We start from the raw sequence: 17540 nt of genomic DNA on the forward strand, positions 1-17540 counted from the left end.
ATATTGAGCTACGAAAGTTATTCCTTGGTATGATAATCGTTGCGATTCCATTGGTTTTTATGCTGAGTTGCTGAAATATTGCAATAAAACTTTCCACGTATTTATATTTTCTTCTTTTATGGGATGTGGGAAATTTACTTTCTGGATAATCCTCGTATGTAAAACCTTTTAAACAAACGGGATGAAGAAGAGCATTCCTATAATTATAATTTTACAAGACTTTACCAATAAGAGGAAGACAATTCAAGATTTGCGTAATCAAAAATTTCTGAATAATTGATACATGAAATTTCGAAACATATTTTACATACAAAGCAAATACCTGAGTTTGTGATTTATCTAAAAAAAAATTTTTTACTTATGAAAACCCTGTCATAAGCCATATTCCTATGCATTTAATTTTTAATATAAAATCAACTGCTTCAACTTTCTTCAGCGATTTATTGATTAAAAAATTAGTTCTGATATACAATCATATAAGTATATATTATATTCAATTGCTGAATTCACAAAATTTTAGTGATTTAATTTAAAAAACTTTTCAAATTTGATTAATTTGATATGCATATATTTCTATTTATAACTTTTCTGTACACAGATTAAAACTATAAAATGCATAAAACTGAATTTTAAAAAGTAACGTAAAAAAGACAAATATGAATTCCAATAACTCCTTTATATACATTATAGCAATTTTAAAAAAAGTAGGCATAATTAAATACATATTTTTTGTAATAAAAAATGAGGGCTATATCAGTCAATAACAGCCCATTTAAGGAGCTCCCTGCTACTGAAAATAGCAGTGTCTAAATGAAAATTCCTTGAAATTAAATTATCCTTGAATCGTATAAAACGATTGAGATACATTTTTGACCTATAGGTTGTACAAATTATTGTTTTTATTTAAATTTAATAAAAAATAGAAAACTAAGTATTCTTGTGGTTCATATTTTGTATAAAGAGTGAGGAAATATATTCAACAAAATTATATATTTATCCAAATTCCCGTTTATATTTTCATACTAATATTTATTTATTTTTTAAATTGTGTATTATTATTCCTTCTAAAATTTCCGATTCTTCTTGTATTATGTTCCTTTATAAATATTATTAAATTTGGGATTATATGAATCGTTGCCAGAAACATATCTAAAATATTTAAAGACTTATTATAGAAAGTCTATTTTTCCGAAATATTTCAAAAGTTTCTCATCTACAAAGAAGTGCAGTAAAATCCAGTACAAAAACGAGAATTAAACTAAATTCATAGTTATACAAATAATTGAATGACATGTCTAAACATGCTATATTAGTAAGATATTTCACAATACAATTGCGCTTCCTAATTTACATTTCATAGTTTACTAAAAAACAAAATTTTTAAACACTTGTAATTTCATGAAATCTATCACAAATATTCATCATTTTAACACAAGTGACAATTTTGACACCAACTTTGGAAGTATGCGATCAAAAATTTCCTAATTTGCTACAAATAATTTTTCATCCTTGTTTCTAAAAATATATACACTATTAACACTCAAATATCACCATATTGCTTATCTCTTACTTATGGACCGAGATAAAATCCTAAGAAATCACAATAAAAATAGTGTTTCACATTTATATAAACTTAGTCTTTTGTAAACAAACAGCTGCATAATAAGGTTTGATTATGTGGAAAAGTTTTAATAGTAAATCTAATTTCTAACCAAAATAAATTAATTTTAATAAGGTGTCAAGCTCATTGTTCAATCTAAAAGGCTCAATATGTGCCACTCACTAACACTTAGAGGAAATATGAAGCTAATAAAGTGCATTTGTATTTACCTCAAATATTCGAGCAAATAAAAATACTCAAATGGCTTGAAAACAATGTGAAAGTTGATATTTAAATTATCTCCCTCTTTTAAACTTCAAACCCTCGTAACATCTTTAAATAAAAACTCATAAAGTAACTCAAATTTAAAACTTATTGCGTAGTTATATTTTTTTATACCAAATCGAATTATTGCCCTAAACCCAAACCTCATAAAAAACCGAAAGCCTTCGCATGGGTTACCATAAACTAGAAATCCGATCCTTTAGTAATCGGAACGTTGTGTCATTTTTATTTTATCCCCATTGCACAGCTTTGTAGTTAGGACATCTTTTTTCCCTACAGCTCACTTTATGTTCGTTACATCGGACTACAAAATTGATCCTTGCGGAGACCTTTGTTCTAGAGGGTGTTGCTCTCCAAGGTACAACATAAGGTTCAAGAAACGTTAAAATGACGGAAAATACAGAAAGGACTTCACAGTAAGTCCATACGCCAAACTCCAAAAATCATCTTTCATTGGCAAAATATGACGCTTGATGCAATACTGTTACAGTCTACTTCTTGCAGGTAGCAAGTCTCAGCAGAAAAAAGTATATCAAAGTAAAGTATTACGTCCATGCGTCTGCTACAATTTTTCTGCCCTGTTGGCGAAAATTGGCGTAAAGTATTTTAGCCAATGATTTCGATTACCGACAGGTTTCGATATTGATAACTGGGTATTACAGGCGTCAAAGACACATTTTTTCTGACGTCATTTTTGATACTTAAAACTGGTGAAAAGTGTTACGATATTGGATCATCCTTCTTTATTATTTTCATAAACTTCATTTAGAGAATTGGTGCGTTTGAAATGGAGTATGAAACATTAAAAGCTTTTATTTAGATATCATTAAGAAGCCACTTTGACGTTAACTTATATATATTTTTAAAACAACTTAGATGTATTGCATTTTCTGTACTTTTCAAGATTTATGTGCATTCTATTAACTTTTTTTTAACTTTTTGATACCAAATTTTTCCAAACTTCAGAAAACATTACATTGGATTTATTCTGCTTTATTGCTCTGTTTTATTGCTCAATTACATAAAACAAACTTTGACCTTTAAATGTTTCCAAACTAACTTAATAGAAAAATCTCATCTTGCAATTTAGGCGTTTTGTTGGCAAACACCACAATAGCGATGTTACCCAAGACAAATTCAGAACATATTTGTAAATTTGGGTTATATTTCCGAAATTTAATTTTAACGCATTTTTAGTTTTTATCGAACTTATTTCCTTCAAATCCACTAAGGTACTACGAAAAATGGGTAAACCTTGGTTAGTTTTTTGGTAGGTTTTGGATTTTGAAAATTATGCAGCAATATCGTTTACAATATTTCTCAATATATTGTATAAAAGTTATACTTCTCTTCCATAATTAAAAGGCACAATACGCTTGACTTCAATTAAATCTATAAACTTCACAAAGATCACAAATTGATTATCAGATAAAAAATTCTCATAATATGAACATTTGAGTTAATGGAAGAGTTTTTGTAGTTATGTCATTCCTCAATTTTATTTAAAAAAATAACAAAAAAATTACATTTGGTTCTTATTTAATAAAAAATATTTATCTTTAAATCCTTAAAAAAGAATAACTTTGATTTGAAACATTTTTGTACCCATTGCATTTACTAATAAATTGTATTAATTAAATCTGTGAATCTAAAGTCCAATTAATATACAGTTATGAAGGAAATTATTTATCTCAAATACTTAAATAAATTATTCAAAATGTACATTAAAAATGGCTTCAAAGTCTGGTGTTTTGGATTGCTATATATTAAGTTTAAGAGTACAAAACATGTAGATGTAGGCAAAAACAAAGTTTATATTTGTACAATGTACACACTACTTAAATTGCACATTATTACATACATATCATTACGCAGAACTGATTGCACTTGAAGCTGATACTCATTTATCAATAACATTTACAGTCAAGTATTTTTTGACTGATAAGAAAAACTTAACTGACATGCAGCCATTTCATTGGTAAGTTTGCAAGCAAATTATAGATTTTAAAGCATAGCTTTAAATCTACACCAAATATAGGTCTCTAAACAGCATAATTAATCAGATCTAACATTTAAATCAGTTACATCACAATATCTTATATAACTCAGTTTGCAATTTGAATAATCAATTAAATCAACAACTTTCATCAGAAGCTAACATAATTTACAATTTGCATCATTATTTATATCAACTACTCTTTAGAATCTGATGTATAACTCCGTTTGCAATTTGAATAATTAATTAAATCAACAACTTTCATCAGAAGCTAACATGTTTTACAATTTGCATCATTATTTATATCAACTACTCTCTTTAGAATCTGATGTATAACTCCGTTTGCAATTTGAATAATTAATTAAATCAACAACTTTCATCAAAAGCTAACATGTTTTACAATTTGCATCATTATTTATTTCAACTACTCTCTTTAGAATCTGATGTATAACTCTGTTTGCAATTTGAATAATCAATTAAATCAACAACTTTCATAAGAAGTTGCCTACACAATGTTTGCAATGGGCAACATCAGTTAAATCAACAACTTTCTGCAGAAATGGTTGAGTAAAACAGTCAATAGAGCAAGTAAACAGTATTGATGGAGAAAAACAATTACTGCAACATTATTTAAATCAATAGCTTACTGTTGAAGTAGTTTGAAAAATGCATTTTTATTTAATTAATCTATACAATTTAAAAAGTAACTTTTTAAAGAAATTATTGTGAACAATTTTCCAAGTGCAATACTGCTCACAACTGACTTTTGCATGGATGCGACTGTAAAAAATACATGTTACAGTCAAATTTTAATTTATAAATGCAAATTTGAATGTCATAGACTCCAGAAGACGAATACGTAGCACCAACATGAAAATGGCAACAGAGATTCTATAAACATATCAAAACAATCAAAAAAAATTTCTTTTAAATAAAGCACCTCCAAAAGACTGCATGTCATTTTAAACAAAGTACACATATGAGCATTATATGTCAAACATGCAAACATTTCAACATTTTACATTCCTGATTGTAACCAAAGTAACTAGTACCATATTAAATTTGAACAAGTATTGCATATTTACATTTACAAGACATGAATATTTGACCAGAATAAAAGCAAGACAGCTCAAAAGGAAATAATTATTTTAGATATACTCATAAAAACAAGAAAAAGTGCCCAAAAACTTAAAAAATAAAAATATTTTTTGATCAATTTATTGTTTCATTATCTAACATGATACACTACCCTACAATAATTAACACACTTTCAGTTTTTGACATATTTTTTTAAATTTCTCAAAAAATACTTACATAATTATTGAATAACTTAGAGGTGATCTAAAGATCATGCGATTTCTGACTTATCAATAAATCTTAAAGCTTTCAGAGGTTTGTGAGGTCAGAAATAAACTACAAACGAAAACAAGTGTTTTGAACACCCTATAACATAAAACACTGCACTAATTTGCAACTTGCATAATTTTTTTTTTCCTTGGAATAATTGCATGGAGTTTCGTCAACTTAGCATAAATATTTATGGAGATATGGACATTTTTATAAAAAAAATCTAGCTTTTTTGTCCTATGATTTTTACTATAACTTTAATTATTTAATTAACAATTATCATAAATAACAACCAAAGTAGTCAATACAAGTTGCAAGCTTGCTATATTTTCTGGTAAAGGGTGTTAAAAATACTTGTTTTCGTTCTTAATGTATTTTCGGTCTTTCAAACCTCTGAAAGACTTAAACTTTATTTATAAGTATGAAAAATGGCATCATTGAGACACCTATAAAGTTACAAAATACTGCAAGTATTTGTGAAATTGAAAAAAAATGTCAAAAACTGAATGTCTCTTTCTTTATTACAGATTACAGCATATTCCAGGATACAATCCTATGAATTGGGAAAAAGTGTTGAAAAAATTGATTCATAAACTAAAAATTGAAATTAAAATTTTCATTTTAAAAATATTATATAAATCGCATCTGATTTTGAAAAATATTAGTACAAATATTTTAAATTATAACATTCAAAAAAATTCGCCGAAAGAAAAATTTCGAATTATTTTTTCTGTAGTATAACTTTTAAACTGTTCATTAAATTTGCTATACATTTCTAAATTTAACACTATTTCCAGCTAAAACTTGAAATTCCTATTAATTGTTTTATTTCTCTAGCAAAATATTTTTCACACCAATTGCGTCATAAAACTTTAAAAAATCATATGAAAAATTTTTACAAAATAGTCAGCAACAAAAAAACAAACAATGACAAAAATTTAAATTTCTTTTTGGCAGTCAAAAATTTTCAAAAATAAAATTCAAGAAATTAGTCAAATATTTTAATTTAGTATAAACACAAACAAATAGGTAAACAACAGAAACTTCAATAATGTGTATGATTTCATGTTCAACATTAATTAAAATAAGTTAAATATTTCTAAAATAAAATTCGATACTGAAAATATTTTATAATGACCAAATACATTACTCTAGATATGTAATGAAATCACAAATAAACAATGAAACGACATAACATAATAATGAGTGAGCACATGTACTACCATAAATATGTCCTAAAACCAGTTATAACACATTCTTTAGAACTTGTGACCAGCTCTGCTAAAATAATGGAGCAAAGCCTTGTACTTAGTTCAATTTAAAATGCATTAAACTTGTTCAAGACATTATAGCAATTGTGAAAATGACTCATTCTAATGAAATAGCTTGGAAATTATTAAACCACAGAATACTCAATGTTTTTGCAAGATGCCTCTTAATTAAAAAAAATTCATAAGTTTTAAAAACAAAACTAAATTCTTAAATGAATTCTTGCAAGACAAGAAAATCAGTCTGATAATTTAAAATTATACTATGCACAGTCTATCTGTAACAGTAAGTTATAAACGAAAACAAAATATATTTTTTAATTTCGTAAATTTTATTTTTCAGAGATTTTGTTGCATACCAAAACTAATTCTCCAATCAATTAAGCAAATCTTGAAACCTTTTGACAAAGTATATTCAGCGAAATTACCACTGAAGGTATTCAATCTTACTATTTTGAATTATTCAGTGTTTTAACCGATTTAATTAGCAAACATCTTAAGTGTAGAATCTTAACTAAAAATTTTATGAGGCAAATGTTTTTGCTTAATATTCGATAATGATTACATTTTAAAGTAGATTAATAACAAAACCATGAAGTCAAGATGGAATAGGTACCTAAGTTAAAAAAAAAATTCAGTAAAGCATTCTGAAAAAAAAACTGCTAGTTTTCAATAAGCTCTGTAAAAATATTACTCTTACTTATATTTACTGCTTAAAAATGCTAGATGTTTTTTAATTTTTATTATCAGATAAAAGAAATATTGGACAAGTCCATAAAGTCATTGGTCAAGTTTTCGCTTTTAGTTTACAACAAAAAATATATTCAACTTGTGAAATTTATTAACGCAATGTATAACGATAAAAAATTATGTTGTAAATTATGTTGAAGACGAACCGTTCACGGCAATGATTTGTGTTACTAAATTATGATCAACTTAATGATTTATGATATGATCATCTCAAAAGTGACTCTGTGGTTTAATAAATCGATAATTAGAAATACCATCAACAACTGTGCTAAGACCATAAAGAATATCTCTTCTCAAGTTGAGTGTAGGCCTATCACATTCATGATATTTAAATTACAAAACAGAAACACTATGTAATGTTTTCTATTGTCCAACACTCCTTAAAAGTGCATTACACTCAGATCTTAGACAGTTCATTTTATTTGGCACACTCATTAATAAAACAAACACCAAAAGCGCAGGAACAGAATGAGTTTGAGACCAACTCTTCGGATTAAGTATCTTCACACGTCAGTTTTCTTATCAGCTGCGACAACTACTAATAGCTTCTGAAGAGTTCGTGTGAATGAATCTGAAACAATTATAATTTTTTAAAAAATTAGTCAGGCTTTAAAAAATTTCAGGCAATTTTAGAATTTAAATTTCTTGATTCACCTGGAAATAGTGATATTTCAAGATTTATTGCGATATTTTTTTTTAAATCAATAATTTTACATTGTTTTTTAAATCAACAATTTTACATTGTTTAATATTTTCGGTCTAAAACTTTTTTAACAAAAGCAAAATACTATAATTTTTAATAAAAATGAGTTAGGCTTTAAAAATTTCAGGCAATTTTAGAATTTTAATTTCGTGATTCAGCCGGAAATAATGATATTTCAAGATATATTGCGATATTTTTTTTAATATCAACAATTTTACATTGTTTAATATTTTCACTCTAAAATTTTTTTCAACAATAGCAAAGTAATATAATTTTTGAAACAATTATAATGAGTCAGGTTTTAAAAATTTCAGGCAATTTTAGAATTTTAATTTCGTGATTCATCTGGAAATAGTGATATTTCAAGATATATTGCGATATTTTTTTTTAATATCAACTATTTTACATTGTTTAATATTTTCGCTCTAAAAAATTTTAAACAATAGCGAAATATAATTCTTGAAACAATTATAATTTTTTTAAAAAAATTAGTCAGGCTTTAAAAATTTCAGGCAATATTAGAATTTTAATTTCGTGATTCACCTGGAAATATTTCAATATTCTAATATTTCAAGTATAATATTATAATATATAAGAGTATAAGTATAATACTCTAATATTTCTAATATTCTAATATTTCATATTTCTAATATTTCAAGATATATCGCGATATTTTTTTAATATCAACAATTTTGCATTGTTTAATATTTTCGCTCTAAAAAATTTTAAACAATAGCAAAATATAATTTTTGAAACAATTATAATTTTTAAAAAAAATGAGTCAGGCTTTAAAAATTTCAGGCAATTTTAGAATTTTAATCTCGTGATTCATCTGGAAATAGTTATATTTCAAGATATATTGCGATATTTTTTTAATATCAACAATTTCGCATTGTTTAATATTTTCGCTCTAAAAAATTTTTAACAGTAGTAAAATAATATGATTTTTGATAACACTTGCGACATTACTGCATTGGATATTTAGCGTTGTATATAGTTATTACGATATTATCGTATTTGATAATTGGGATATTATGGTATTTTATAACTATGCTATTCGATAATATTTATATATTATTGTATTTGATATTCTTTCTTTTATTAAATCTGAAAAAAACTGAAGAAACTGAAGCTGAAGGGTATGCTTAATATGAAAACTTCATTTACTTAAAAAAAATTCCGTTGGCAATTCAAAGTTTTCTGATCTTAATATATTTTCCTTTCCTCTTTCACATCCGTTGTATCTTGAGTACGGGCACCTCTTTTGGGGCGCTTAAAACCTGTCGACTTTTATTGCGATCTTCATATTTGTAAAAGCAAATGAATATTATTCAGTATGGTCTTTCGTTCGCAATGAATTAAAAAAAAGTTCATATTACCTTTTCGCTTTTTCGTGTGTTTTTAAATTCCATCGTTTTTTTATTTCTCACTCAACGAGTTTAATTTGAAAAAAAATTTACGAAATTTAAAAAATTTAGAAATTAAATGCAACCATATTTGATCTGAATGATATTTTAATAAAAATATATTTTTTTTAAAAATGTAAATATTCTATTTTTAAGTTGTTAAAAAGTTGTTGCACAAACTTACGTATTGCGTTTTGAACACATCGTGGTTTGTTCTCCCAATAAACAAAGATAAAATAAACAGGAACACCAGTTGCTATAATCAATGCTCCAAATCCTAAAAAAAACAGGTTTGAAAAAGTTAAAATACCTGAAAGAAATAATTTGTGTATAACACAGTAAAAATTCAAATAACTATGCAATTTGAATTTAGATTTCATAACTCATATTTTAATAAGTCCAAGTTCTTTTTAATGTATTTACGTTCTTTAAACAGTGTTTTTTAATGTAAAATAATTAAAATGTTGGTTTTTTTTTGTAATGTCTGAAAAATATGACAAGCTTTCTTTTATTAAACTGTTTTTTTTTTTTTTAAAAAATCCAACGGTTGCGATGTCCCCACTTAGGTACATTCTTTTCAGTAGTATTAAATAAAATTCATAAAAATGAGAAAAATACCTTGTATTATGAAAAAATGCTTCGATTATTTATCAAATTGTATTTGGGCACTAATAAAATGCATAAAAGGGAAGAGAGTCACAAATGCAAGTTTTTCTTATTTTCAAACTTTGCAGCATGCAAATTTTTAGTTTGACGCAGAAGACTATGTTTTAGCGGCAGCGAATTTGATTTGGCTTTCAACTTAATGAAGGACTAAGCGGGGAAAAAATGATTGACATTCAGTAAACGTGTTGTTTCCATGAGTCCGATGTCTCAACGAAGTTATTTAACCGAATCGAAAGCTTGGCGAGTTATTGGCTGATTTTGGAGTTTCATAAAGTGTGATTTCCAGGATCTGGAACAGTGTTTGGAGACTAGAATTGCTAGCAGAGAGCCGCTATGGTTTAGGGGATAGAGCGCTAGCTTTCCAATGAGGCGAACCTGGTTCGAATCCCAGTCGATACGAATTCTTCATCCGGTTTGCACCGATCACAGTGCTGACGTGAAATATCCTCAGTGGTAGACGGATCACAGGTTAGAGTCCCCTTGCCGTCAGGGTAACCGTGGGAGGCTCCCGTGGTCTTCCTCTCCATGTAGCGAAAATGCTGGTTAGCTCCATCAGAAAGTCCTCCACGAAAGCTAATTTCACCCAATACTCGATCCAGGAGTTACCTTGTCTTCTGGATTTGGGTTCAAAATTACAAGGCTACGTAGTTGAACATTAGTAGTCGTAAACACAAAAATTGGGTCGATTGTTCAACGATAGCTATTAAAAAAAATGCTATCAGGAGATAAGGGCAAGGTCGAAAACTGCAACATCGTCCAAAGAAGATTTATTCAAATTATAATCACAACTATAGAGGAATAAGTCTGTTATGCGTTGCCTATAAGGTCTTCTCAAATATCCTATTTGAACGTCTGTCTCCCATTGTAGACAGCGTCATAGGTGACTATCAGTGTGGCTTCCGCAAAGGAAGGTCCACAGTTGACCAAATCTTCACCCTACGACAAACTTTGGAGAAATGTAGAGAATTTGGAATAGAGACCCATCATTTATTTGNCTGCAACATCGCCCAAAGAAGATTTATTCAAATTATAATTCAATTAGAATTTTAAATTATATTTTTATACAAAAAAAATAAACTTTTCATTGAAATTAAAAAATTAAAAAGGGAATTCACGTATTTTTCTTAAGGGTAAATTTTGTACAAACTATAGAGCTTTTAAAGAAGAATGATTTTTGATAAGCACATTCACAAATATTTGAGGAGCATACTTCTCGGAAACAATTTAGCTTTTTTTTTTCAAGCTTATTTTATTATCTAAAGAGTTTTTTCCGCCCTTCTGCTGATTTGTAAAACTTAAAAATATCTTTAAAAAACATTATAATTCAGTAATAAGTTTTATTTAAAATGCATTAAGTTAGCTACTTACCTGTCTCAACAGGTTCAGCGATCATAGGTACAATAGTAATAAAAATTGTTGCTAGTATGTAAATAATAGGGAAGAACAAGTTCACCTGAAATATTACATAATTGTATAAACTCTTTAAATCATGCTATTAAATAAGGTAAATACAAAACGCTAATAAATACCAAGCGCTAATGAATGCAAAAACTAAAATATACAAAAATTAGATTTAAAAATTATAATAAATCCTTAAAGGAATGTGCGCTTTAGTACTTCTAAGAACAATTTTAATACGCTTTATTCCAAAACTTTTTTAATTTCAGCTAAATTATTAAGTCTGTTTCAATGCTTTAAAAGTTACTTGTACTTTAACATCTTGAGTTTTAATTGTAGTCGTGTAAACACTTCGTCGCAGAATTTTTATTAAGCATATAGCTTATACTTTCTTCATTATTATGTATTAAGTTAGGTATAAATAAGTGAAAAGTATTATATTCATAATTTTAATAACTTATGGTTACGAAATACAACATTAAAAACCCTGGTGTCGATTTCCAGTTATTTAGATCTAAGAGAAACTGTTATTCATCACAAAAATTTCCTTAATTTGCAAAATCAATTATTGATAAATTTTGGAATATGAATGAGAAAAAAAATTGCTCAAGCAACATTTTTTGGACTTTATATTTTAGTACAAATATAATTTCGACAATCTAACATATTTTTTTATAAATATTAGATTTTTTTTTATAATTGAGAAAGTACCGAAATATATTTTTGCTTGTAATTAGGGTGTCCGAAAAATCTATAAAAGGAACACCAGTGTCCCATCTTCTTCAAGGGGTTAACAATTAAAAATTTTTAGTAGGTTAAAACACGGAGAAAAAAATGGTTTATCGGAAATTTTGGCTTTCAAAATTATAGTTCTTAGTAACACACACATAGTAAAAATTATATATCTGAATGGTAAATTAAACCGAATAGAAGGTTTTTATGCCATGATTTAAAAAATCATGGTAAAATTACCAGATTTTATAACATTATTAAAACATATTTTATAGTAATTTTATAAAAATCATTATCAAAGAACTTCGGAAAAAATTACCTATCGTTTTAATGTGTCCATAGCACTAGAAACAGTAAATTTTACCATATTCTGGTAGTTTAGACCATACTTTTTCTCATTGTAGGAAAGCAAACATGCCATAATTATTATGCGAAAATGCACTTACAAATTCAAAAGAAAAAGAGATCTAACAAATAACTAGTACCAAAACTACTTAAAAATGCAATTAAAAGTAATATAATAAAAGTTTACTTTTATTGGCCTTGGCAGATCAGGCTGTTTCCAACGTAAATAAGGTAAACAAACAACTGCAATACCTATTGCCAGCCATGTTGCGAATCCTACATAGTTGATTAAAGCGTATATATCTTTCGAACACAAATATATTAGTGAGAGGAATGCCTAAATGTAAAAAGTACAATATTAGTTGAAATAAATTTTAAAAAATGAATCGTAAGTACTCTTCAATAATGTAAAAAAATTAACATAAACTATTATTTTGGCTCTGCAAGAAAAAATAAATTAAATATTGGGTGTAACTTAAAAGAATCTAGTTGGTATAGTTTCAAGTTCTAAGAGTCTTAATATATAGTCTTGTTCTTATAGTCAAGTTCTTATAGTCTTAAAAGTGTTACAAGAATTTGTTATAAAAAATTTTAAAGAAAGCATATGAAAGGTCGGTGGTTTATTTGTTATTGTTCGAAAGTCTCCAATTTTTCATATGATTTAATTAAAAATTTCATTAAAAAATTCTTTCAACACGCATCTTAAGAGAAACTTCACATGAAATGAGCATATTATCTAGAGGATTAACCGAGACTGTAAATCATATCAATTCTTATAATTTACACTCAATATTTTATTTTCTTCATTTTCGTTCAAAACCATAAAGGTTTTTTTATTTCTATTTTTAAATTATTTTATTTTGAACTTTTTGCAGATCATTTTTTTCCCAATATTTGCCTTAACAATAGGGGTACCGGAAAGTAATGTCGTTTCGGCGCATTAAATATTCGCTAGTCTTTAATTCGTTAGACTTTTCGATCCATTTCGATTCATTTTCGATCCGGCATTAAAAGTTTGTTGCTAACGAGGATGAATACATTATTTTTTAAACAATAAAATCTTAATAACAAATATTAAATATTCGTTAGTCTTTAATTCGTTAGACTTTTCTATCCATTTCGAATCATTTTCGATCCGGCATTAGAGTTTGTTGCTAACGAGGATGAATACATTATTTATTAAACAATGAAATCTTGATGGCGAATATTAAATATTCGTTAGTCCTTAATTCGTTAGACTCTTCAATCCATTTCAATTCATTTTCGATCCAGCACTAAAAGTTTGTTGCTAACGAGGATGAATACATTATTGATTAAACAATAAAATCTTGATAGCAAATATCAAATGCACCAAAACGACATTACTTTCCGGTCCCCCTAATATTTTCATTGCGCTTTGCTACGAGAAAGTTTTTATTAAATTTGCTCATCTACATAATTATTGATGCTAATTGATGTAAAAAACATGATGAAATTGATGTAAAACATTGTATTATTGTTAACATGATGAAAATGATGTAAAACATTACATAATTACATAACATGAGGAAATTAATGTAAAACATTGTATAGATGAACCACAATAACAAGCACCGTCAAAACTTATTGACCGCAATTGCAATTGTAATAATGGCCCGTGGATCAAACATATAATCTTCGCGATAAGAGTAGGATGCTCTAACTGTGGTTGCAACTAGTTGATAGAAATATAAAATAATGCCTATGTCGTAACGACTAACCGTAAAATAAAATTTGAAAAATAGACAAGACTATGAGACAAGATTGCTTTTTTTTCAATAAAAACTGGTAAACAATCAACATTGGGACTAATAATATTTCTTTTTTGAAATTGGATCAGCTTAAGAAGAAATATCGGTGACATTAAGTCATATTTGCTGTCATATCAGGTTTCAATTAGAGTTTTATTTCATAACTGGCGTTGAACAGTCGACCCAATTCTGAGTTAAAAAGTATCAATGTTCTACTCTTTAACCTTGCAATTTCAAACCCAATATAGAAAAAAAAAATTCTGGATCAAGTATTGGGAGAAATTAGCTTTCGTGGAGAGCAATTTGACCAGCATTTGAGTTACATTGAGAAGAAAATCACGAAAATCTCCCACGGTTAGTCTGATGGCAAGCTGATTCTAGCCCATGATAACTGCAAATGATTACATGTAATTATACAGTAATTAATTATCTAACGCATCAATATTATTTCATGTCACGCCTAACACCATAAGGCTCATTCGCTAAATTTCAGACTCTTTAGGTATGCAGCATAAAAGCCCCAAACAATGATGGGGTGGACTCGTTGACACAAGACCCCGAGCCAAGCCCGATGAAGCGAACCACAATAAGAAACAATTGACAGAAGAGGCTGCGAACGAGCAAGAAGCAAACTAAATACATAAATTTTTACTTAACGCAGCAATCACTTATTTAACGATTTGGGGGGGGGGGGTAAAAAGACATATATCCAAATAACGGGTCATGATGTAACGAAGGGTATAACATTTATGAGTTATATACGTTATGAATTATAACATAATGGAGTAATAATATGAATTTACATTTATGAGTTAAATAAATAATCCTAAGAAACTGAAGCAGTAAAATATTGCCCGATTAAAAACTTCGTTCACTTCAAAAATATATAAACAGCAAATAACCTGTCTCAAACGCTTCAGAAATAGGCACCCATTTCCGAGATTGTTTCTCACCTTTATTTTACATTTTTGTTTGGCAACTGTGTTCTTTTATTTCGAATCACTTTTGTTTTTTTCTCATTCACGTCTGTCAAGTCTTGAAAATGTGTGCCTGTTTTTGAAGCTCTTGAAACTCGTCTACTGTTATTGGCTTTTCATATATTTTTGAAGTGAGTGAAGTTTTAATCAGGTAATACATTTAAAAGTGTTTATTCTTAAATTGAGATAAAACTTGCTCACATAAAGTTAAAGACGTTAAAAAGAAGTAAAGGTAAAGGCGCTAAAAAGAAGTAAAGTTAAAGACGTTAAAAAGAAGAGAAGTTAAAGACGTTAAAAATAATTAAAGTTAAAGACGTTAAAAATAAGTAAAGTTAAACACGTTAAAAAGATATAAAGTTAAACACGTTAAAAAGATATATAAACATTATATATCATACCACGAACATCACAGCTGGTGTTGGTGTTAAATGATCTATTTGAATCATATTTAGGATTTCAGGCATTTGTCCTTGTTCTGCTCCAGCATAAAACAATCTTTAAAATAAGATTCAAAATTCGAATAAGACATCTCTGATAAATTATTTTTCGCACTTATTCTAAGAGAATTAGTTAAAATATTAAAGATAACAATACTTATTACACAACATAATATACCTGGAAGAAGTGAAGAGGATTCCATTGACACCACCAAACGTAGACAAAGCTACAAAAATTGGCACAACCCACGCAAAATTCCCAAAAAGTCGGTCAGCGTATATCTAGAATAGAATAAACAACAAGTTTGATCAAATTTTAACTGAAGAGTCGTAGGAAAAATTGTTAATAAATATTACATAATTTAGAAACAAAAAATTTCAAGTTTTTATATACAAATATGATAAACAAAGAAAAAAAATCGCAAAAAGTTTAAGTTGTTGTTCGTTTACGTCGTGCCAGAGCTGCACAATGGGCTATTGGTGATGGTCTGGGAAACTTCCCCGAGGATGATCCGAAGACATGCCATCACAATTTTGATCCTCCGCAAAGCGGATGGCTTCCCGGCTTCGGTAGCTCGAGCACTTTACTGTGGAACAGTTTAACGAGAGGTCCGATACCACCCACCCTCGGTCCCTTTGCAGACTGATCAAAGTGGTCACCCACCCACACACTGACCGCAGCCAGTGATTTTTGACTTCAGTGTTCTATTGGGAACCGTGTCTTGACGATCAGTTCACTGCGGGACATACAAATTTTAAGAGTTACCATAGATAATGTAGCTGGAATTTATGTAAATTAACATTGAAATATAAATAAATACACGAATTTAAATTTTAGGTAACAGATATCGAGGCACATACGTAATAGTATAACTTATATATTTTATGTAATAAACATTTTATACAATAAATACTTTAAGTAGAAAACGACCATCTTTAATAATTTTCAATATAATGAACACTTACTAGGACTCAATTTTAATTATTTGAGATCCTAATCTTAAATATACTAATTAAATGGAGTATACAATATTTTAATTACAGAAATCAGGCACAGAAACGTAGTTTTTATGAATAAGCATGAATTTTTTCAGTGGGAATGATTTTCTAAATTTTAAAATATAGGGCACGGGGGTAGGCATAGCTTAGAAAATATGATCTCAAAAGTTTGTTCAGGAGAGCAGCCCAAAGCTTAGACCCCTTACTGTTCATTTTACTTAAAGCGTATTTTGCCATATCTATATCCCTTTTTCAGCAAAACGAAAACTTGTAGCTCATAATTTTGAAAATCATTTATCCAAGGAAATTTTCGTGCAAGAAATCATTTAAAAAGGATTTATTTTTTTATAATTTTATGTATTAATAAATGAAAAAATTTTAAATATACAATTATTAAAGAATATAATTTTGATTGGCAAACTCCAAAATTTGAACGAAAAAGATCGAATCCTTTCTGAGTTATCTAATTTTAAAAAAAGTATATTTATATTTTGATTTTTCGAGAGCTATTCATCCAATTTTGTTCCAGTTTTGGATTTTGGATTTCGTCATTTAAAACTACATAATTTCAAATGATGTAAAAACTTTCAAACCTTACAAATCAAACTTTTTTCGACTATGAAATAAAATAATGAATAAATAAAACCTTTTTACATGGAATTATTATCAAAAAAATAATTTCATTATTGTCTGCAATAGTTTTTCAATTCGCTTAAACAGTTCGTTAGTGTCTGATTTCATAACTTAAAATATTCTCAGCAGTAATTAATTAGGTTATTTAGGGTTAAGTTCCATGAAGATTGAGTCATAGTAAGTGAAAATCCTATCATTTCATCAAAAGTTATTTCATTTGTGTTCGCTT

At 27.8% G+C, this 17540-nt stretch overlaps 1 protein-coding gene across 1 annotated transcript in view; it reads right to left on the reverse strand.

The window, feature by feature from the left end:
* Window positions 1–5443: 5443 nt before the first annotated feature.
* Window positions 5444–17540, reverse strand: part of LOC107440928 (Y+L amino acid transporter 2) — a 55756-nt gene continuing 43659 nt past the window's right edge. Inside the window, exons 6-11 of the mRNA XM_043041019.2 lie at window positions 15858–15961; window positions 15641–15737; window positions 12684–12833; window positions 11390–11474; window positions 9540–9632; window positions 5444–7817 (exon numbers count right to left, since the gene is read on the reverse strand). Of these exons, the coding sequence (XP_042896953.1) occupies window positions 7750–7817; window positions 9540–9632; window positions 11390–11474; window positions 12684–12833; window positions 15641–15737; window positions 15858–15961 (597 nt within the window). The 3' untranslated portion in view covers window positions 5444–7749. The remainder of the gene's footprint in view (window positions 7818–9539; window positions 9633–11389; window positions 11475–12683; window positions 12834–15640; window positions 15738–15857; window positions 15962–17540) is intronic.

The sequence above is a fragment of the Parasteatoda tepidariorum genome, chromosome X2 (genome assembly GCF_043381705.1).
Source record: "Parasteatoda tepidariorum isolate YZ-2023 chromosome X2, CAS_Ptep_4.0, whole genome shotgun sequence".
Lineage (NCBI taxonomy): Eukaryota > Metazoa > Arthropoda > Arachnida > Araneae > Theridiidae > Parasteatoda > Parasteatoda tepidariorum.